At 46.0% G+C, this 22,728-nt stretch overlaps 1 protein-coding gene across 1 annotated transcript in view; it reads right to left on the bottom strand.

The window, feature by feature from the left end:
- Window positions 1-22,728, bottom strand: part of ADGRA1 (adhesion G protein-coupled receptor A1) — a 1,405,372-nt gene that overhangs the window by 880,062 nt on the left and 502,582 nt on the right. Inside the window, exon 11 of the mRNA XM_063962017.1 lies at window positions 14,450-14,611. Coding sequence (XP_063818087.1) covers window positions 14,450-14,611 — 162 coding nt within the window. The remainder of the gene's footprint in view (window positions 1-14,449; window positions 14,612-22,728) is intronic.

Below are 22,728 nucleotides of genomic sequence, written 5' to 3'. Positions count from 1 at the left end.
GCGGGCGTGGCTTTGCCGCACATAGGAGTCCCGGGTCTGCTTTCTTCAAAGTTGGGAGGTTTGTATTTTTCTGCTGCGGGGTACACTGGGCTCCACAAGGATTCACATCGGGGTGTAGAGTAGGATCTTGATCCGAGCCACCAACAGACTCAAAGCTTTTGACTGTTCCTAAGATGCACAGCGCCGCCTCCTCTATAACCCCGCCTCCATGCACAGTGAGCTCAGTTTGTAAGTTGGTGCCATGCAGTATGCAGGCACTTTACAGAGGGCTGCTTCAGGCAGCCTATTCAGAGCTTCATTTTGGAAGAAAAACAGAAGATTCTTGTCAGAATACTACAGGGCTGCAGCAGGGATAGTCACAGCAGACTTCCCTGCATGCAGCTCCGTAACCCCCAGCGGCGCTGTATACTCCGGTGCCCTGGTTGCCGGGTCACTGCAACGGAGGCTCCGGTTTTTCTTCTCACAGGTTAGTCACACACACGCCGACCTCCCAGATCGCAGGGCTACTGACAAGGGGAAGGTAAGGGGCTTCTGTGCCCGCACTTTACCGCGATCCAGCGTGGCCGCGCGCGCGCTGGCGTGGACACTGATTACCGGGCAGCTGCTCCACTAGCCACCAGGGACGTTCATGGGCACAGGTCAGGGGGGTTTCTCTCTATATTAACCCCGTTTTTAGCCCGCTGTACCCAGTGGGGATGCCAGCAGGGGGAGCAGGTCGGACCTGAGGCCCCTCCCCCCAGCCCCAGGGCGCCATTTCAGCAATGTTCCCGCCCTGGAGCTGCATATTTCTCCCTCACTCCTTACCAGCGGCCATCATAGACTGAGCTGTGCTGTTTCTAGGACTGCTGGGGCAAATCCTCCTCTGTAGAACCGCCTGATTGCCAGTGCTGTGCTTCTTACAGGACACTTAAGTATTCTACCTGTCACTGGGACAGTGTTAGTTAAGAAAGAGTGCATACATTCAGGGATGTGTGGTACAAACACCCTGTGATATACATCCAGTGTTTACTGTGCATTGTTAACACATACAGCCATACTGAGTAGTGATGAGCACCGGAAATTTTTCGGGTTTTGTGTTTTGGTTTTGGGTTCGGTTCCGCGGCCGTGTTTTGGGTTCGAACGCGTTTTGGCAAAACCTCACCGATTTTTTTTTGTCGGATTCGGGTGTGTTTTGGATTCGGGTGTTTTTTTCAAAAAACCCTAAAAAACAGCTTAAATCATAGAATTTGGGGGTCATTTTGATCCCAAAGTATTATTAACCTCAATAACCATAATTTCCACTCATTTTCAGTCTATTCTGAACACCTCACACCTCACAATATTATTTTTAGTCCTAAAATTTGCACCGAGGTCGCTGGATGGCTAAGCTAAGCGACCCAAGTGGCCGACACAAACACCTGGCCCATCTAGGAGTGGCACTGCAGTGTCACGCAGGATGGCCCTTCCAAAAAACACTCCCCAAACAGCACATGACGCAAAGAAAAAAAGAGGCGCAATGAGGTAGCTGTGTGAGTAAGCTAAGCGACCCTAGTGGCCGACACAAACACCTGGCCCATCTAGGAGTGGCACTGCAGTGTCACGCAGGATGGCCCTTCCAAAAAACACCCCCCAAACAGCACATGACGCAAAGAAAAATGAAAGAAAAAAGAGGTGCAAGATGGAATTGTCCTTGGGCCCTCCCACCCACCCTTATGTTGTATAAACAGGACATGCACACTTTAACCAACCCATCATTTCAGTGACAGGGTCTGCCACACGACTGTGACTGAAATGACGGGTTGGTTTGGACCCCACCAAAAAAGAAGCAATTAATCTCTCCTTGCACAAACTGGCTCTACAGAGGCAAGATGTCCACCTCATCATCATCCTCCGATATATCACCGTGTACATCCTCCTCCTCACAGATTATCAATTCGTCCCCACTGGAATCCACCATCTCAGCTCCCTGTGTACTACTTTGTGGAGGCAATTGCTGCTGGTCAATGTCTCCACGGAGGAATTGATTATAATTCATTTTAATGAACATCATCTTCTCCACATTTTCTGGATGTAACCTCGTACACCGATTGCTGACAAGGTGAGCGGCGGCACTAAACACTCTTTCGGAGTACACACTTGTGGGAGGGCAACTTAGGTAGAATAAAGCCAGTTTGTGCAAGGGCCTCCAAATTGCCTCTTTTTCCTGCCAGTATAAGTACGGACTGTCTGACGTGCCTACTTGGATGCGGTCACTCATATAATCCTCCACCATTCTTTCAATGGGGAGAGAATCATATGCAGTGACAGTAGACGACATGTCCGTAATCGTTGTCAGGTCCTTCAGTCCGGACCAGATGTCAGCATCAGCAGTCGCTCCAGACTGCCCTGCATCACCGCCAGTGGGTGGGCTCGGAATTCTGAGCCTTTTCCTCGCACCCCCAGTTGCGGGAGAATGTGAAGGAGGAGATGTTGACAGGTCGCGTTCCGCTTGACTTGACAATTTTGTCACCAGCAGTTCTTTGAACCCCAGCAGACTTGTGTCTGCCGGAAAGAGAGATCCAAGGTAGGTTTTAAATCTAGGATCGAGCACGGTGGCCAAAATGTAGTGCTCTGATTTCAACAGATTGACCACCCGTGAATCCTTGTTAAGCGAATTAAGGGCTCCATCCACAAGTCCCACATGCCTAGCGGAATCGCTCTGTGTTAGCTCCTCCTTCAATGTCTCCAGCTTCTTCTGCAAAAGCCTGATGAGGGGAATGACCTGACTCAGGCTGGCAGTGTCTGAACTGACTTCACGTGTGGCAAGTTCAAAAGGTTGCAGAACCTTGCACAACGTTGAAATCATTCTCCACTGCGCTTGAGACAGGTGCATTCCACCTCCTATATCGTGCTCAGTTGTATAGGCTTGAATGGCCTTTTGCTGCTCCTCCAACCTCTGAAGCATATAGAGGGTTGAATTCCACCTCGTTACCACTTCTTGCTTCAGATGATGGCAGGGCAGGTTCAGGCGTTTTTGGTGGTGCTCCAGTCTTCTGTACGTGGTGCCTGTACGCCGAAAGTGTCCCGCAATTCTTCTGGCCACCGACAGCATCTCTTGCACGCCCCTCTCGTTTTTTAAATAATTCTGCACCACCAAATTCAAGGTATGTGCAAAACATGGGACGTGCTGGAATTTGCCCATATTTAATGCACACACAATATTGCTGGCGTTGTCCGATGCCACAAATCCACAGGAGAGTCCAATTGGGGTAAGCCATTCCGCGATGATCTTCCTCAGTTGCCGTAAGAGGTTTTTAGCTGTGTGCGTATTCTGGAAAGCGGTGATACAAAGCGTAGCCTGCCTAGGAAAGAGTTGGCGTTTGCGAGATGCTGCTACTGGTGCCGCCGCTGCTGTTCTTGCGGCGGGAGTCCATACATCTACCCAGTGGGCTGTCACAGTCATATAGTCCTGAGCCTTCCCTGCTCCACTTGTCCACATGTCCGTGGTTAAGTGGACATTGGGTACAACTGCATTTTTTAGGACACTGGTGAGTCTTTTTCTGAGGTCTGTGTACATTTTCGGTATCGCCTGCCTAGAGAAATGGAACCTAGATGGTATTTGGTACCGGGGACACAGTACCTCCAACAAGTCTCTAGTTGCCTCTGCAGTAATGATGGATACCGGAACCACGTTTCTCACCGCCCAGGATGCCAAGGCCTCAGTTATCCGCTTTGCAGCAGGATGACTGCTGTGATATTTCATCTTCCTCGCAAAGGACTGTTGGACAGTCAATTGCTTGGTGGAAGTAGTAAAAGTGGGCTTACGAGTACGACTTCCCCTCTGGGATGACCATCGACTCCCAGCAGCAACAACAGCAGCGCCAGCAGCAGTAGGCGTTACACGCAAGGATGCATCGGAGGAATCCCAGGCAGGAGAGGACTCGTCAGAATTGCCAGTGACATGGCCTGCAGGACTATTGGCATTCCTGGGGAAGGAGGAAATTGACACTGAGGGAGTTGGTGGGGTGGTTTGCGTGAGCTTGGTTACAAGAGGAAGGGATTTACTGGTCAGTGGACTGCTTCCGCTGTCGCCCAAAGTTTTTGAACTTGTCACTGACTTATGATGAATGCGCTGCAGGTGACGTATAAGGGAGGATGTTCCGAGGTGGTTAACGTCCTTACCCCTACTTATTACAGCTTGACAAAGGCAACACACGGCTTGACAAATGTTGTCCGCATTTCTGTTGAAATACTTCCACACCGAAGAGCTGATTTTTTTGGTATTTTCACCAGGCATGTCAATGGCCCTATTCCTCCCACGGACAACAGGTGTCTCCCCGGGTGTCTGACTTAAACAAACCACCTCACCATCAGAATCCTCCTGGTCAATTTCCTCCCCAGCGCCAGCAACACCCATATCCTCCTCATCCTGGTGTACTTCAACACTGACATCTTCAATCTGACTATCAGGAACTGGACTGCGGGTGCTCCTTCCAGCACTTGCAGGGGGCGTGCAAATGGTGGAAGGCGCATGCTCTTCACGTCCAGTGTTGGGAAGGTCAGGCATCGCAAACGACACAATTGGACTCTCCTTGTGGATTTGTGATTTCGAAGAACGCACAGTTCTTTGCTGTGCTTTTGCCAGCTTGAGTCTTTTCATTTTTCTAGCGAGAGGCTGAGTGCTTCCATCCTCATGTGAAGCTGAACCACTAGCCATGAACATAGGCCAGGGCCTCAGCCGTTCCTTGCCACTCCGTGTGGTAAATGGCATATTGGCAAGTTTACGCTTCTCCTCCGACAATTTTATTTTAGATTTTTGAGTTCTTTTTTTACTGATATTTGGTGTTTTGGATTTTACATGCTCTGTACTATGACATTGGGCATCGGCCTTGGCAGACGACGTTGCTGGCATTTCATCGTCTCGGCCATGACTAGTGGCAGCAGCTTCAGCACGAGGTGGAAGTCGATCTTGATCTTTCCCTATTTTTGGAACCTCAACATTTTTGTTCTCCATATTTTAATAGGCACAACTAAAAGGCACCTCAGGTAAACAATGGAGATGGATGGATACTAGTATACTTATGGATGACGAGCGACTGCCGACACAGAGGTAGCTACAGCCGTGGACTACCGTACTGTGTCTGCTGCTAATATAGACTGGATGATAATGAGATAAAATTAAAATATATATATATATCACACTAGTACTGCAGCCGGACAGGTATATATTATGTAATGACGGACCTGCTGGACACTGTCTGTCAGCACTGCAGACTCCTAAAGTAAGCTACTAGTATCAAGAAGATAGAAAAAAAAAAAACCACGGGTAGGTGGTATACAATTATGGATGGACGAGCGACTGCCGACACAGAGGTAGCTACAGCCGTGGACTACCGTACTGTGTCTGCTGCTAATATAGACTGGATGATAATGAGATAAAATTAAAATATATATATATATCACACTAGTACTGCAGCCGGACAGGTATATATTATGTAATGACGGACCTGCTGGACACTGTCTGCAGAATGCGTTTATAAAAACACCACACGACGAGTGTTTAACTTTTTCAGGCAGACAATCACAATATACTGGTGGTCAGCAGACAATCACAATATACTGGTGGTCAGTGGTCACTGGTCAGTCACACTGGCAGTGGCACTCTGGCAGCAAAAGTGTGCACTGTACTTAAAATATGTACTCCTGCTATAACTGCTCCCCAGTCTCCCCCACAATTAAGCTGTGTGAGCAGTGAGCACTCAGCACAGTCAGATAATGATATACAGTATTACATATGATGCAGCACACTGGGCTGAGCACAGATATGGTATGTGACTGTGTCACACTGTGTATCGTTTTTTTTCAGGCAGAGAACGGATTAATTAAACTGGTGGTGGTCACTGGTCACTGCTCACACTATCAGCAAGTAGTACTCCGTCCTAAGCAGACAATCACAATATACTGGTGGTCAGTGTGGTCACTGGTCAGTCACACTGGCAGTGTGGCACTCTGGCAGCAAAAGTGTGCACTGTACTTAAAATATATTATTTATGTACTCCTGCTCTAACTGCTCCCCAGTCTCCCCCACAATTAAGCTGTGTGAGCAGTGAGCACTCAGCACAGTCAGATATACAGTATTACATATGATGATGCAGCACACTGAGGCTGAGCACAGATATGGTATGTGACTGTGTCACACTGTGTATCGTTTTTTTTCAGGCAGAGAACGGATTAATTAAACTGGTGGTCAATGGTCACTGGTCACACTATCAGCAAGTAGTAGTACTCCAGTCCTAATATGCTCCCCAAAATTAGTAAATAGTGTCTCTAACTCTCTACTCTCTTCTCTATAAACGGAGAGGACGCCAGCCACGTCCTCTCCCTATCAATCTCAATGCACATGTGAAAATGGCGGCGACGCGCGGCTCCTTATATAGAATCCGAGTCTCGCGATAGAATACGAGCCTCGCGAGAATCCGACAGTGGGTTGATGACGTTCGGGCGCGCTCGGGTTAGCCGAGCAAGGCGGGAAGATCCGAGTCTGCCTCGGATCCGTGTAAAAAGGCTGAAGTTCGGGGGGGTTCGGATTCCGAGGAACCGAACCCGCTCATCACTAATACTGAGTATTACTTTGTATTGCTAGTCCAGTGCAGTTTATGGTACATAATTTCTGCATGGTACGTTTGTGACTATATATGTGTGTGTGCATGTAGCTGCTGTGTGGTTGCCTTATTGCAGGGTATTTCACTCAGTGGGCTATTCCTATATTGCTATACCTGAGGGGGCCAAGTGTTTCAGGTTTTTCTTTCTGTTTAATATAGATTTGTTTCACAAGATATACTGACGGTATGTTTTTATTTGTGATTTACAGTCACCATTTAATCTATATCTCTTGAACTGTGCTATCATAGGCGCGCTTTACTGAGAGTTCTTGATAGGTATAGTGCTGCTACACTTTGTACCTGGTTGCCCAATATTGTGCACACAGTTATGTCTGCTACACGTGGCAACGACGCTGGGGCTTCTCCCACACTGCGTGGTAGTGAGGCCGCGGACATAACGGAGGATAATATGGCAGCTGAGAGTTCATGTTCAGGGGGTTCCTAACTTCCCAGTGGGTCGGTAGCACCTGGGGCATCACAAGACCCACCTTGGGCTACATTTTCCACATTGTTAAACACACTTGTGACTAAATTGACGCCCCCTGTGGGACCACCTGTGCCACTGCAACAGTTTATGGTCCCTGCTGTAAACCCGCCATGGGCGGATCAGCTTTCCACTCAGTTACAGCATTTGAACTGATCTATGACTAAATCTAAGTGTCACTCTCGCCGGCCTAAGACTAAGTCGTCTTCTAAACGGGCCATTACCTCCTCCCAATCCACTGCTATTCCAGACATGTCCTCCGACGAGGACGGTGCATATACTGATCCCACAGACACTGAAACTGATGTCTCTGATGGCGGAACTGCCTTCCAATGCATCTGAGCATGCTCGACAATGTCTCTCGTATATTGCCACAGCTTCTTTGTACCTTAAGGAGGCAGCCTCCGATGCCGGGGTGCTCACGGCCAATGCTGCTACTACGTCCGTCTTGGCCAGACGTATCCTTTGGTTGAGATCCTGGTCGGTGGATATGGATTCCAAGAAAACCCTGGAGGTGCTTCCTTTCATGGGAGACATTCTCTTTGGAGAAGACCTCAATAAGATTGTGGCTGATCTGGCTACTGCTAAAACAGCTTGCCTACCTAGTACGGCTCCTTCAACGCAGAAGGCTAAAAGTACTTTTCCTCTGCCCCTTTGTCCTCCAGGAAAAGCAAAAGGAGCAAGCTCATGCTTCTAGACCTGCCAAGCCCAGAACGAAGCGTGCCTGGGCCGCCCGTCAGCCAGCTTCCAAAACTGACAAGCCTGCTGCATGACGGGGCGGGCCTCCCTCTGGGGGATCCCAGGGTGGGGGGCCGACTTCTAGGGTTTGCCCATGAATGGTTGAAGACCACTTCAGATACCTGAGCGAGGGAAGTCGTCGCTCGAGGTTACGCCATACCCTTCAAGAATCGTCCTCCGCAGCGGTTTTGCCTGACAGATGTGCCTCTGGATCCGGCAAAAGCAAACACGTTGCACTCGGTGGTACATTCCCTCCTGACCACAGGAGTGGCAGTACAGGTGCCTCTGGCTCAGATAGGCAAGGGGTACTATTCACCGCTGTTTCTAGTCCCGAAACCGAATGGGTCCTCGCGGCCCATTCTCAATCTGAAGTCCTTGAACAAGCATGTGCGGGTCTCCAAGTTTCGTATGGAAACTCTGCGCTCTATTGTTCTGGCCATGGAGCCTGGGGACTATATGGTCTCCCTGGACATACAGGATGCCTACCTGCATATTCCTATTGTAGTATCTCATCAACAGTACCTGCAGTTTGCGGTGGGCAACCTTCATTACCAATTTCGGGCGTTACCCTTTGGTTTGACAACGGCTCCCCGAGTTTACACCAAAGTAATGGCGGTCATGACAGCTACACTCCGCCGTCAAGGGGTCAGGATCCTACCGTACTTGGACGATTTGTTGATCCTAGCAAATTCCCCAGAACTTCTCCTGTGTCATCTCGATCTGACGGTCCAGTGCATGAAAGCCCATGGGTGGCTGATCAACTGGAAGAAATCCTCCCTGGTTCCTGCTCGGAGCATGTTACACCTGGGAGCTTTATTGGACACTCACAACCAACGGTTGTCGGAGAAAGTCCTGAAGCTTCAGGACAGGATACAATGCTTCCTATCTCGTCCGCAAGTGTCGATACATTTGGCAATGCAAGTGCTAAGTCTCATGGTGTCGGCTTTCGACATGGTGGAGTATGCTCAGTTCCACTCTCGCCCTCTGCAGAAGTTAATTCTGGCCAAGTGGGATGGCCTGCCTCACCGGATCAGGCCTCACATGATCTCATTGTCTCCGGAGGTCCGCCTGTCACTGAACTGGTGGCTGCAGGACCAACAATTGAGCAGGGGCCGTCCCTTCTGGATATCCAATACACAAGGAAAATAAAACAAATGAGCGCTAGTATAATGGCTATGAGACAACTATAATAAAATACTTATCACTGACTGCAGCTTCACAAATTGAGGTGCTGAGCCTCAAAAAATATAATGAAAATGGTGCAGAACACAGAGAAGCGCTGTCGTTGAAAGTATTATACAATTTATAAAAAAATATTTATCAAAGTATAGTGAATAAAACCAAGTATCCTGTGGCTTGAAAATATAACTAATATTATGTAGCAAACATTAATAGCTTAGATTTAAAATATTAGCAAATGAATAGCACACTCAAAAGCTCCCCTGAAACAATGTACCCACCTGTGCTTCAGATGGTAATGTAGCACTTGTGATTATAGGGAGCTCCTTAAAATAAGCTCCACATGTGGGCTATTTGAACATATGAGCTCATTAGATGTTTTAAAGATTTGAGAGTCCATCCGTAGTGTGAATATAGTAAGCAGTTCACATTTGTTTGTCCACTTAACAACTTTCTGCTCCCAGTATTGTCATCCAATATTTAAGAGGCTTTTCTCGGGCTGCTTAATAAGCGCAGTTCAATGCACAACACGATGACAATTAAGCTTATACCGCTATTTAGACAGTCTAGTCTAGTGCTTACCCCAGCCTCTGCTGTAATGCAGTTGATCGGTAATTCCTTTCTGTTAGTGGGCGCCGGCTGCCCACACCGCTAGCTGCGGCACCGAGGAAGCTGAGAGGAGCAGTGGATGACAGTGGACTGAACACTCAGGATGGCAATCAAAGAAGTATGGATCCAAACAATTAACCGCTCACTCGCGGTGATGCAGCGGACGATCAGTCTCTGGTGATAGCAATCAACAGGATACCGGGCGGGATGCCGGGGCGGAATGCTTGACGCGTTTCTCAGCCTCAATCCTGGGGCTGTTTCATCAGAAGTACCGCCTCCAAAGCCTTGAACATTTTTATACTCCAAACCTCACTAATTGTTAATACAGCTCTCTAGTAACAATCAGGCAATTAAGGACTAATATAATGGAAGCTCACGGGCTCCTACTCACATAAAAAAATACTTTTATAGAATAAATGGCAAAACATAAATGTAATAAAAAGGTTTGTACCCCACCATAAAACTAATTATTCAATATTTATATAAGGAATAGCAAATAAAAATCTAGACAGTAAAAAAGCAAGGGAGAATACATTAACTCTATAAAAAAAATTATATGTATATAAAAATACTTATGAAAATATATAGATGTCTCATAACCAAATAATTACCATAAGGTAGCTTTATTAAAAATTATGATATCATATGGTATTGGTTATTATATTAAGAATAATGTCAAATTCCGGAACTAAACAAAATGAGGTCCCAAAAACCAATATGACTACTCTAATAATTAATCCTTAGATGAAACAGCAGAATATAAGCATAAACGTACAGATATTAAGTGTCATAACTTGTTTTATTATACTAAGTGTGAATATGAAAAACTCAAAAAGTACCCATTTAGGACTATTGATCACAATACTACGGATCTACCTAAACCCGATGTGATCAGATTTTATTACCACGCATGAAAAATGTAAAAGGCAGTGTAGATACAGTACCTAGAACTGAACCACCACCATTTAGGGACTCCTCTATAATCTAAACTAAATAAAGGGATGGAATGGGCATCTGAGCCTAGAGATAAGTAGTACAATGGAACTAAAACTGTATTGTGACATAAGCCAACTGGGTCCTTCTGACTACAGATGCCAGTCTGAGAGGTTGGGGCGCGGTGTTGGAGCAACACTCTCTTCAAGATCGGTGGACCAAGGAGGAGTCTCTACTCCCGATAAATATTCTGGAACTGCGGGCAGTGTTCAATGCGTTGACAATGGCCCAGCATCTAATACAAAACAGACCTGTTCAAGTACAATCGGACAACGCCACAACGGTGGCGTACATCAGTCATCAAGGTGGCATTCGAAGCCGCATGGCAATGAGGGAAGTATTACGGATTCTTCAGTGGGCAGAACGCCATATGCCGGCCATATCCGCAGTGTTCATTCCGGGCGTCCTGAACTGGGAAGCGGACTATCTCAGTCGTCAGGATGTACACGCATGAGAGTGGAGCCTCCATCTGGAGGTGTTTCTACACGTGGGGCCTTCCAGATGTGGATCTAATGGCGTCTCGACACAATCACAAGGTTCCAGTCTTCGGAGCAAGGACAAGGGATCCTCAAGCTGCGTTTGTGGATGCTCTGGTAATTCCATGGAACTTTCAGCTAACGTACGTGTTCCCTTCAGTGTCACTCCTGCCCAGAGTAATACGGAAGTTCAATCAAGAAGGAGGAAACCTGCTACTGGTCGCACCAGCGACCCCGATCTACTGGGTCTCTCGTGGGATCATCCCCTTCTACTTCCACAACGACCAGACCTCCTTGTCCAGGGCCCTTGTGTTTACCAGGATTTCGCCCATCTGGCTTTGACGGCACGGCCCTTGAGGCTTCCATCCTGAGGGCCAGGGGTTTTTCTGAGGCGGTCATTCAAACTATGTTGAAGGCCCGTAAGCCGGCTTCTGCTCGGATCTACCATAGGGTCTGGAATGCTTACTTTACTTGGTGTGCATCTCACAATCATGATGTTTTCAAGTTTAGTACGGCCAAACTATTGGCCTTCTACAACAGGGCCTAGACTTAGGCTTGCGTCTGGCCTCCCTCAAGGTTCACATTTCTGCCTTGTCGGTTTGGTTTCAGAGAAAGATTGCCAACCTGCCTGATGTCCATACGTTCACTCAGGGTGTGTTGCAGATTCAGCCTTCTTATGTGCCGACTGCGGCCCCTTGGGACTTGTCAGTGGTTTTGGAGGCCTTGCAAGTGTCTCCTTTTGAGCCTCTTGCCTCTGCTGACCTTAAGTGGCACTCTTCTATGGTCTTATTCTTGCTAGCTATTGCTTCAGCTAGAAGGGTCTCGGACTTGGGTGCCTTATCCTGTAAGTCTCCTTATTTGATTTTTCACCGTGACCGGGCGGTACTTAGAACGCGGCCAGGTTATTTGCCCAAGGTGGTGTCTTCTTTCCACCTTAAATGAGGAGATTGTGGTTCCGGCCTTTAATTCTCCCGAGTTGTCTCCCAAAGAATGGTCTTGGATGTGGTACGGGCTCTCCGTATCTATGTGAAGAGAAATTCCTCCGTTAGGAAATCTGATTCTCTGTTTGTATTGTTTGGTTTTCACAAACGTGGCTGGCATGCTTCCAAGCAGACTCTGGCCAGATGGATTCGAATGGTGATTGCGCATGCTTATGTACAGGTTTGTCGTCCAGCTCCTGCTACCATTAAGGCCCATTCTACTCGGTCGGTTGGACCTTCTTGGGTAGCCCACTGTGGTGCGACCCTGGAACAGTTGTGCAAGGCGGATACGTGGTCCTCTGGGAACACTTTTATAAGGTTCTATGCCTTCGATAGAGCCGCTTCCCAGGATGCTTCCTTTGGACGCCGGGTTCTTGTGCCCGCTACAGTGCGTCCCCTCACATAAGGAACTGCTTTAGGACATCCCCAATGTGAATCCTTGTGGTGCCCAGTGTACCCCGCAGCAGAAAATTAGATTTATCTCTTTCTGCGAGGTACACTGGGCTCCACAAGGCGCCCACCCTGACGCAATTAGCTTCTTTGGGTTGGTATTGGCATGGCCACTGACACCCTCTCCTGTGGTGAGTGTGTGGTGTACTTGGCTACGAGCGGTTGTCGTCTCTGGTACCTGCTACTGCATTGGGATGGTTAACGAAACTAAGCTCCCTGTGCATGGAGGCGGGGTTATAGAGGAGGTGGCGCTGTGCATCTTGGGAACAGTCAAAAGCTTTGAGTCTGTTGGTGCCTCTGATCAAGATCCTACTCTACACCCCGATGTGAATCCTTGTGGAGCCCAGTGTACCTCGCAGAAAGAGATTTAACAACGGTAAGTTCTTACCATAAATCTCGTTATATAAGGGTGTACTTTACCAAACTCTGTCCATCAGCCATTTTAATTTTTGTTCTGCAATGTTGCAGTATTATTCAGTACAACTAATACATTGCCTACAAAGGTTACATAGAAACACAGAATTTGACGGCAGGTAAGAACCACTTGGCCCATCTAGTCTGCCTCTTTTTTTTTTTTTTACCATATTTTTATCTAAAAACTTATTTGATCCTTATTTCTTTGGAAGGATATATTTATGTCTATCCCATACTGTCTTAGGGGGTAATTCAGATCTGATTGCAGCAGCAAATTTGTTAGCAGTTGGGCAAAACCATGTGCACTGCAGGTGAGGCAGCTATAACATTTGCAGAGAGAGTTAGATTTGGGTGGGTTATTTTGTTTTTGAGCACTGGTTGCTTTATTTTTATACTGCACTTTAGATTTCAGTTTGAACACACCCCACCCAAATCTAATGCTCTCTGCACATGTTATATCTGCCCCCCCCCCCCTGAAGTGCCCATGGTTTTGCCCAACTGCTAATAAATTTGCTGCTGCGAACAACTCTGAATTACCCCCTTCGCCTCTACCACCTCTGATGGGAGGCTATTCCACTTGTCCACTACACTTTCTGTGAAGTAATTTTTCCTCAAATTTCCCCTGAACCTCCCCCCCTCCAGCCTCAGTGCATGTCTTTGTGTCCTATTCCTTCTCTTCATTTGGAGAATGTTTCGCTCCTGGACTTTGTTAAAACCCTTGATATATTTGAAAGTTTCTATCGTGTCCCCCCTTTCTAATCTCTGCTCCAAACTATACATATTGAGATTTCTTAGTCTTTCTGGGTATGTTTTGTGATGTAGGCCATGCACCATTTTAGTTGCCCTTCTTTGTACAGTCTCTAATGTATTAATATCCTTTTAAAAATATGGCCTCCGGAATTGAACACAGTATTCTAGATGAGGCCGTACCAATGACCTATACAGTGGATAGATAAGCTGTACTAAATAGGGATGGTCATCGATGGGTGCCATCGGTAGCAGGAAAACCATTTATGGTTTTCACAGTCAACAGCCATCAGTGCAGCGGCTGGTGGCAGAACTTGGCAGGCCAATCAGGGAAGAAGGTGTGTCTTCACATGTTACATTGGTGCAGAGCTAAGCCTCATTCTCCCTGCAGCAGGAGAAAACATTACAAACAATTTGCCGGGCTCTCTGCCACTGATGGCGGAGAACTCTCTAATCTCGCCCATTGAAGGCAAAACCATCCACCATTGGTGGCAAGCCTGTGGGCATGTGCCAGATTTACTTCATCCACCTTTTCCTGTCAGTCATTTTAGTTTTTCTACTGTCATATTAAAATGTTAGCCACTGTAAAAAATGCATTCAGCAACACAATGGGGGGTATTCAATTGATTGAAAAGTCAGTTGGGTGTCTGTTTTTTCCTATCTAATAGACAGGGAAAAAACAGACAACCAACTGACTTTTCAAAGAAATGAATTCCCCTCAGTGATTGCTATTTTAGTAGGATGAAGAAGAGAGCTCACCTTTGACAAGACCTGTGTTTTACTGTTCAATGTCAGGTCAGATATCTGTTCCACGCACCGCACGATTCTTGTGCAGGCCTTGTTCTCGTTCTGTGCCATCCACAGGATGTGGTCATCCACGGACATGACGTTACTGGCAATTTCTATCATAATGCTCCCAAGCTGTAAAGAAAGACATTCAACTTATTCACAATTAATTCAAAACAGGCCCAAATTTCTCAAGCCTTGGAGACCCAGATGTATCAAGCCTTGGAGAGTGATAAATAGTATGATGATAAAGTACCAACCAACCAGCTCCTAACTGTAATGTTACAGGCTGTGTTTGAAAAATGAGTTAGGAGCTGATTGGTTGGTACTTTATCACCACACAATTTATCACTTTCACAGGCTTGATAAATTTGGGCCCTAATCAGTTACTTGGAGGTGCTAGTAACTGCAGTACAGTAGTAGGAGTCAGATTTCTTGCCTGATTGCAGAATCCGGAGGTAGCACCCTAAGTACAGATGTGTCCTCAGACACTGAGCATCTTTGCGCCACAAGGCGTGAGACGCCTGGTATGACTGAGGTACTCCGTAAGGAGTAGCGTGCCGTATTATTTTTACATTTTGCATCTTAGTCACATTGCTCCCGCAGGAGACCCGCCACCATCTTTCTAACCACAGCGGCTGCATGTGACGTCACACAGCCACCCCGATCACGCCACAGTCATGCCCCTCGTTCGAACTGACACGCCCCTGTTCCTAAGCCATGCCCCCGCAACGCTCTGTCTCCGCCTTGGAAACGGAGCATTGCTGCCCCCACCCAGTAAACGCCTCTGCCTAATTGACAGGCAGAGGCGTTCACATTTTCCGCGGGTGCCTGCAGAAAATGCTTTTTAGCATTTTTTGCAATCCAACCTGAATCGGGCCCTGTGCCAACAGGAAATGACCCTGTTAACTTCACTAGTGTGAAGTAGAGATGTGTGGCGGACACTTTTCGTGTTTTGTGTTTTGGTTTTGGATCTAATTCCCCTTTCGTGTTTTGGTTTTGGCTTGGTTTTGCAAAAAACCACCCTTTCGTGTTTTGGTTTTGGATCTGGATGATTTTGGAAAAATACATAAAAACAGCTAAAATCACAGAATTTGGGGGTAATTTTGCTCCTACGGTATTATTAACCTCAACAACAATCATTTCCACTCATTTCCAGTCTATTCTGAACACCTCACACCTCACAATATTGTTTTTAGGCCAAAAGGTTGCTGAATGACTAAGCTAAGCGACACAAGTGGACAACACAAACACCTGGCCCATCTAGGAGTGGCACTGCAGTGTCAGACAGGAGGGCAGAGATAAAAAAAGGCCCCAAACAGCACATCATGCAAAGAAGAAAAAGAATTGCAATGAGGTAGTTGTATGACTAAGCCAAGCGACACAAACAATTGGCCCATCTAGGCGTGGCACTGCAGTGGCAGACAGGAGGGCAGATATAAAAAAAAGGCCCCTAACAGCACATGATGTAAAGAAGAAAAAAAGGTGCACTGAGGTTGCTGTAGGTCTAAGCTAAGCGACACAACCACCTGGCCCATCTAGTAGTGTCACGCAGTGGCTGAATGCCGAGAGTGGGCCGCAATTGTTCGGTCCACTGACAGCATCTCCAGCACGCTCCAGTTACATTAGAAAAAATCTGCAATTGGTGGACTTATACGGCAGTACCCCAGGACTACTACAACAGTACCCCTGGACTCATACGGCAATGTCACACAGGATGGCACTTTTCAAAAACTAGGCCCCAAACAGCACCTCATGCAAAGATGTCGAAGAGGTGCAGTGAGGTAGCTGTATGACTAAGCCAAGCGACACAAACAATTCCAACTGGAATTATACGTCCAAATCACTAGAATTATTGGCAAGATCACTTTAATTAATAATTATAAATCACTGAAATTAATTGGCAAAATCACTGTAATTATACGTCCAAATCACTGGAATTAAGTGTCAAGATCACTGTAATTAATAATTATAAATCACTGGAATTAATTGGCAAGATCACTGTAATTTTACGTCCAAATCACTGGAATTAAGTGGCAAGATCACTGTAATTAATAATTATAAATCACTGGAATTAATTGGCAAGATAACTGTAATTAATAATTATAAATCACTGAAATGAATTGGCAAAATCACTGTAATTATACGTCCAAATCACTGGAATTAAATGGCAAAATCTCGCTATCGCCTGCCTAGTGAAGTGGAATCTAGATGGGATTTGTTACCGGGGACACAATACCTCCATCAATTGTCTAAATCCCACTGCACTAATGGCGGATACCGGATGCACGTCTAACACCAACATAAGTGTCAAGGCCTCAGTTATGAGGGCTTCCATCGTCATGTGAAGCTGAACCACTAGTCATGAACATAGGCCAGGGCCTCAGCCGTTCATTGCCACTCCGTGTCGTAAATGGCATATTGGCAAGTTTACGTTTCTCCTCAGACCATTTAAATTTCTTTTTTTGGTTCTTTTTACTGAACTTTGGATTTTTGGATTTTACATTCCCTCTGCTATCACATTGGGCATCGGCCTTGGCAGACGACGTTGATGGCATTTCATCATCTATGTCATGGCTAGCGGCAGCAGCTTCAGCACTAGGAGGAAGTGGTTCTTCTTGATCTTTCCCTATTTTATCCTCAATATTTTTGTTCTCCATTATTTTTTGGGAGTTATATGAGACAATATGGGGCACAGGAATGACTGGAATGACTGATGAGACAGGACACTACCACTGGTCTGATGCAGCACAAACGGTTGTTGTTGTTGTTATATTTATTATTATACTGCAGCAGTGGACATATAGCAGCAGCGTATATCGTCACTGGAATGACTGATGAGACAGGACACTACCACTGGTCTGATGCAGCACAAATGGTTGTTGTTGTTGTCATAATTATTATTATACTGCAGCAGTGGACATATAGCAGCAGCGTATATCGTCACTGGAATGACTGATGAGACAGGACACTACCACTGGTCTGCACAACACAGCACCACTTTATACAGCTACACTGGATATATGGCAGCAGAGAACACCAACGCTGTGACTGGCTGGACTGATGCAGCACAATACACTGACTACACTGGACTGGTCTGCACAATACAGCACCACTTTATACAGCTACACTGGATATATGGCAGCAGAGAAAAACAACACTGTGACTGGCTGGACTGATGCAGCACAATACACTGAGTTACTACACTGGACTGGACTGAGCAGCACAACACTTGCCACCCCACTTTCCCACCCCCACACAGACAATGAAACTCTATACACTCTCCGAGACTGGAGTGAAAATGGACGTGACGCGTGGCTGCTTATATGGAATCCAAATCCCGCGAGAATCCAACAGCGGGATGATGACATTTTGCCTCATTCGGGTTTCCGTGTCAGGCGGGAAAACCCGAGCCTGACTCGGATCTGGGCTCGGAAGGCAAAGTTCGGTAGGGTTCGGTTCTCTGAGAACCGAACCCGCTCATCTCTAGTGTGAAGCAGAGATCCCAGCAAAGCTGTATTGTATTTCAAGGTAACATAGAAAAACAATTTTGCCTAATGATGTATAGACATGGCTGAAGTGTATGGAATGAAGACATAATCATAACTGCAGTGGGCAAGATATCCAATAAATTAAATACATAATCAACACTACAATATATTAATGCAGCTTATTAGCCAGGGATTGTCTTCAACCTGTGTGACAAAGTAGCTGTGTAGTGAAAGTACACACTGAGGGGGTTATTCAGAGTTGTTCGCAAACCAAAAAAGCTAGCAATTGGGCAAAACCATGTTGCACTGCAGGTGGGGTAGATGTAGCAAGTGCACAGAGATTTAGATTTGGGTGGCTTACTGTATATTGTTTCTGTGCATGGTAAATACTGACCGCTTTATTTTTTTAATGCAATTTTTTTATTTTTTTAATGCAATTTAGATTTCATTTTGAACACACCCCACCCAAATTTAACACTCCCTGCAAGTTACATCTTCCCCACCTGCAGTGCAGCATGGCTTTGCCCAATTTCTAACTTTTCTGGATTGCTAACAACTCTGAATAATGAGTCAGGACTTGTCTACTACAGTTTTTTAAGTCAGGATGACAACAGACCAGTAACCATCACACAGCAAATGTTCACAGTCCAATTACTATCTAATAGAGATATACTCCTAATCACCATCCAGCTTTCCCAGTGTCGGTCACACAGATAAATGGCCCAGACAGCATTTTATACCTTAGACTCCTCCTCCCTTCCCAGACTGACATGCAAGCAACAGACCCACCCTGCTTTCTTAAGGGAGTTTCTCACAGGTGCTCTGGTTAATCAGTACCATGCTTTCAGCTGCAACAGATTGATGGGAGAAAAACACACATTTTCTATCCTCCAAATACATGACTTCCTTGGGTTTATCAGCTAAATACCCCTGGTTCCGCTGTAGCACACTGCTCTTATTGCCACATATGTCAATGCCATCATTTGAAATAACTCATACACTGCCCTGCCAGAATTATTGATCTCCGTTAAAACATACTGTACCTAGATTGCCTCATATGATTTAACAGAAAAATATGATTTTAAACTTAAATGCGCTTGTGGTTAATATACAGCACTTACAACATTCAAGAAGAAAGCAAGCACTTTTCTATAAAGACTTTAAGGATAACACATAAAGGGTCTGATTCAAAGGCGGATACTGCTGTGTCTGCTCTAATGCCTGCTGGTGCAATAATATATAAATGCTAGTGTAAGTCTTCCCCTTGAGCACTAGTGTGCCCTGCATGCAGTACCTACTGCCTATAGCAGACGCAGTGTCTCCATCTGAACATGGCCTCTGGGGAAGCAGAGATGTGACTGAGAACGCAGCTTCCACTGACACGTCTGTGACTTTCACATTACATGCCCATATGGTGGATTCTTTTTACGCTCCCTTCAGACCACCTCTCGGACACCGCCCAGGAACCCCCATTGCTTTGGGGGTCTCCATCACCTCTTAGCCCCGGGAGATGACATCTGCAGGGAGTCCCAGGAGGTTGGGGTTCCAGGAGCATGCCGAGACACTGGCAGCACACAGGTGAGGGGGGGGGGGGGGGGGCTGGAGTGAGCGGTGCTGGGTGGTGAAGGCAACAAGAAGTGGAAAGAAGCCCATAGGCTTCTAGAGAGTAACGTCAGAAAAAGCGGACGTTGCCCTCTGCATCGGTAAGTGGGAGGCCAGGGGTTAACTTAAAAGCCACCAAAATTTAGTTTTTACCGCCTTTTTTACTTTAGAACATCCTGGCCTAATGCCGCAGAGAAACAGGTGAAAATAAGAGGGGCATCCACTTAGATAGATTGTTATTTATTTATGTATTTATTTATTTATTGGGTGAGTGGGGATTGGGGGGTTGCACTTGCCTTTCTGATGCTTTTACTGAATATGTGTATATACAGAGAACCCTGCACTCTCCTTGGCATCTTCATTCACCTATAGTATATAGTATACATCTAAATAAACAATGGGGTTTTGGTTTATGAATTGTACAATGCATGTAAGCTTGCGGCCCACTTCACGGGACCCCATTTCACCGCAAGTCCTGCTCTATATCTGAATATCTGTCTTCTGGGTATTTCCCGAGGACATGACAAATTACATATGTGTGAAGGTAAAAGGACTCTATCATTCTCAAAATAGCTTATAAAACATTGACAAAGTGTAGGGATATGGATATGGTCTTATTGTGCACACACACAACCCCGTATTCAACTACACAAGTGAAATCTTTGCTAGTCTTCTGAGCAAAGGGCTGCTAATCGTATCTGAAGTCTCCAACTTCCCACAGATTTATTCAGCTGATCTCTGCTGTGTCAACAGCTTTTCATTCTGAATCTGCATCTCTGACATGTGGTGGAAGGCGGCTTTTCTATACCATAATTATATTATTCCTTTAGCCTTACCATCTGTTCTGCATATAGTCTATTTATTTACTCCAAATATGTTGTGTTTTTTTTTTGCTGAATGGTTCCTACTATTTCCAGCAGACTCGCCCCAAAAAATTTAAAATACTTTAGAAAAACAATTTAATAAATGCGTGAAACTTATTCATTCCTAATAAAATAGTAGGGAATTGTATTTTAAACGAACATGTCATTCCTAGACATGTAATTCATATGAAAGAGAATATTTTAAAGTAGGGAATTTTTTTTTTCTGATTTTAAGACAAGTTGCATGAAGAAATGCTGAGAGGCAGAGGATGGTCTTTGTGTGGTTAATGGCACATACCATACTAATAAAGCGGCAAGGATCACTTATCGGACAATAGATAAAATGCACATCTACTGTTCCTTTCCTCTAACGTAAAGAATATTTCTTCTCTAGCATACATTGTGATCATGGCTGGACTGGCCATTTAGCAATTCTCGCAAATGCCAGTAGGGCCAATGGACAGATTGGCTGGTATGGCCGTGTGAAGGCCTGGCCGAGCATCTCTACCTCCTGGTGCTTTGCTCGGCCAAGCAGCTCTACCTGCCGATGCTATGCTAGGCCATCATGCTTATGTTGGGTAAATACTATTGATGAGCGGGTTCGGTTCCTCGGAAACCGAACCCCCCCGAACTTCACCAATTTGACACGGGTCCGAGGCATACTCGGATTCTCCCGTATGGCTCGGTTAACCCGAGCGCGCCCGAACGTCATCATCCCGCTGTCGGATTCTCGCGAGATTCGGATTCTATATAAGCAGCCGCGCGTCGCCGACATTTTCACTCATGCATTGGAAATGTTAGGGAGAGGACGTGGCTGGCGTCCTCTCCGTTTATTAATAATATTTGTGCTTATTGCTTAATTGTGGGGACTGGGGTGCTGCATATATCTGTGCTCACACTGCTTTATTGTGGGCACTGGGGACCACCAGTATATTATATAGGAGGAGTACAGTGCAGAGTTTTGCTGACCAGTGACCACCAGTATACATTTGTCTGCCTGAAAAACACTCCATATCTGTGCTCAGTGTGCTGCATATATCTGTGCTCACACTGCTTAATTGTGGGGACTGGGGAGCAGCTGTATTATATAGGAGGAGTATAGTGCAGAGTTTTGCTGACAGTGACCACCAGTATACGTTGTCTGCCTGAAAAACACTCCATATCTGTGCTCAGTGTGCTGCATATATCTGTGCTCACACTGCTTAATTGTGGGGACTGGGGAGCAGCTGTATTATATAGGAGGAGTACAGTGCAGAGTTTTGCTGACAGTGACCACCAGTATATATAGCAGTACGGTACGGAAGGCCACTGCTCTACCTACCTCTGTGTCGTCAAGTATACTATCCATCCATACCTGTGGTGCATTTCAGTTGTGCGCAGTATATATAGTAGTAGGCCATTGCTATTGATACTGGCATATAATTCCACACATTAAAAAATGGAGAACAAAAATGTGGAGGTTAAAATAGGGAAAGATCAAGATCCACTTCCACCTCGTGCTAAAGCTGCTGCCACTAGTCATGGCCGAGACAATGAAATGCCATCAACGTCGTCTGCCAAGGCCGATGCCCAATGTCATAAAATGCCCAATGTCCAAAAAACAAAAGTTCAGTAAAATGACCCAAAAATCAAAATTGAAAGCGTCTGATGAGAAGCGTAAACTTGCCAATATGCCATTTACGGCACGGAGTGGCAAGGAACGGCTGAGGCCCTGGCCTATGTTCATGGCTAGTGGTTCAGATTCACATGAGGATGGAAGCACTCATCCTCTCGCTAGAAAACTGCAGTGCCACTCCTAGATGGGCCAGGTGTTTGTGTCGGCCACTTGGGTCGCTTAGCTTAGTCACACAGCGACCTTGGTGCACCTCTTTTTTTCTTTGCATCATGTGCTGTTTGGGGACAATTTTTTTGAAGTGCCATCCTGTCTGACACTGCAGTGCCACTCCTAGATGGGCCAGGTGTTTGTGTCGGCCACTTGTGTTGCTTAGCTTAGTCACACAGCGACCTTGGTGCGCCTCTTTTTTTCTTTGCATCATGTGCTGTTTGGGGACAATTTTTTTGAAGTGCCATCCTGTCTGACACTGCAGTGCCACTCCTAGATGGGCCAGGTGTTTGTGTCGGCCACTTGTGTCGCTTAGCTTAGCCATCCTGCGACCTCGGTGCAAATTTTAGGACTAAAAATAATATTGTGAGGTGTGAGGTGTTCAGAATAGACTGAAAATGAGTGGAAATTATGGTTATTGAGGTTAATAATACTATGGGATCAAAATGACTCCCAAATTCTACGATTTAAGCT

Source organism: Pseudophryne corroboree, chromosome 3 (genome assembly GCF_028390025.1).
Source record: "Pseudophryne corroboree isolate aPseCor3 chromosome 3, aPseCor3.hap2, whole genome shotgun sequence".
In the NCBI taxonomy this organism is placed as follows: domain Eukaryota; kingdom Metazoa; phylum Chordata; class Amphibia; order Anura; family Myobatrachidae; genus Pseudophryne; species Pseudophryne corroboree.
The sequence above is the reverse complement of the archived record's forward strand: the minus strand, read 5'-3'. Positions and strand labels throughout refer to the sequence as shown.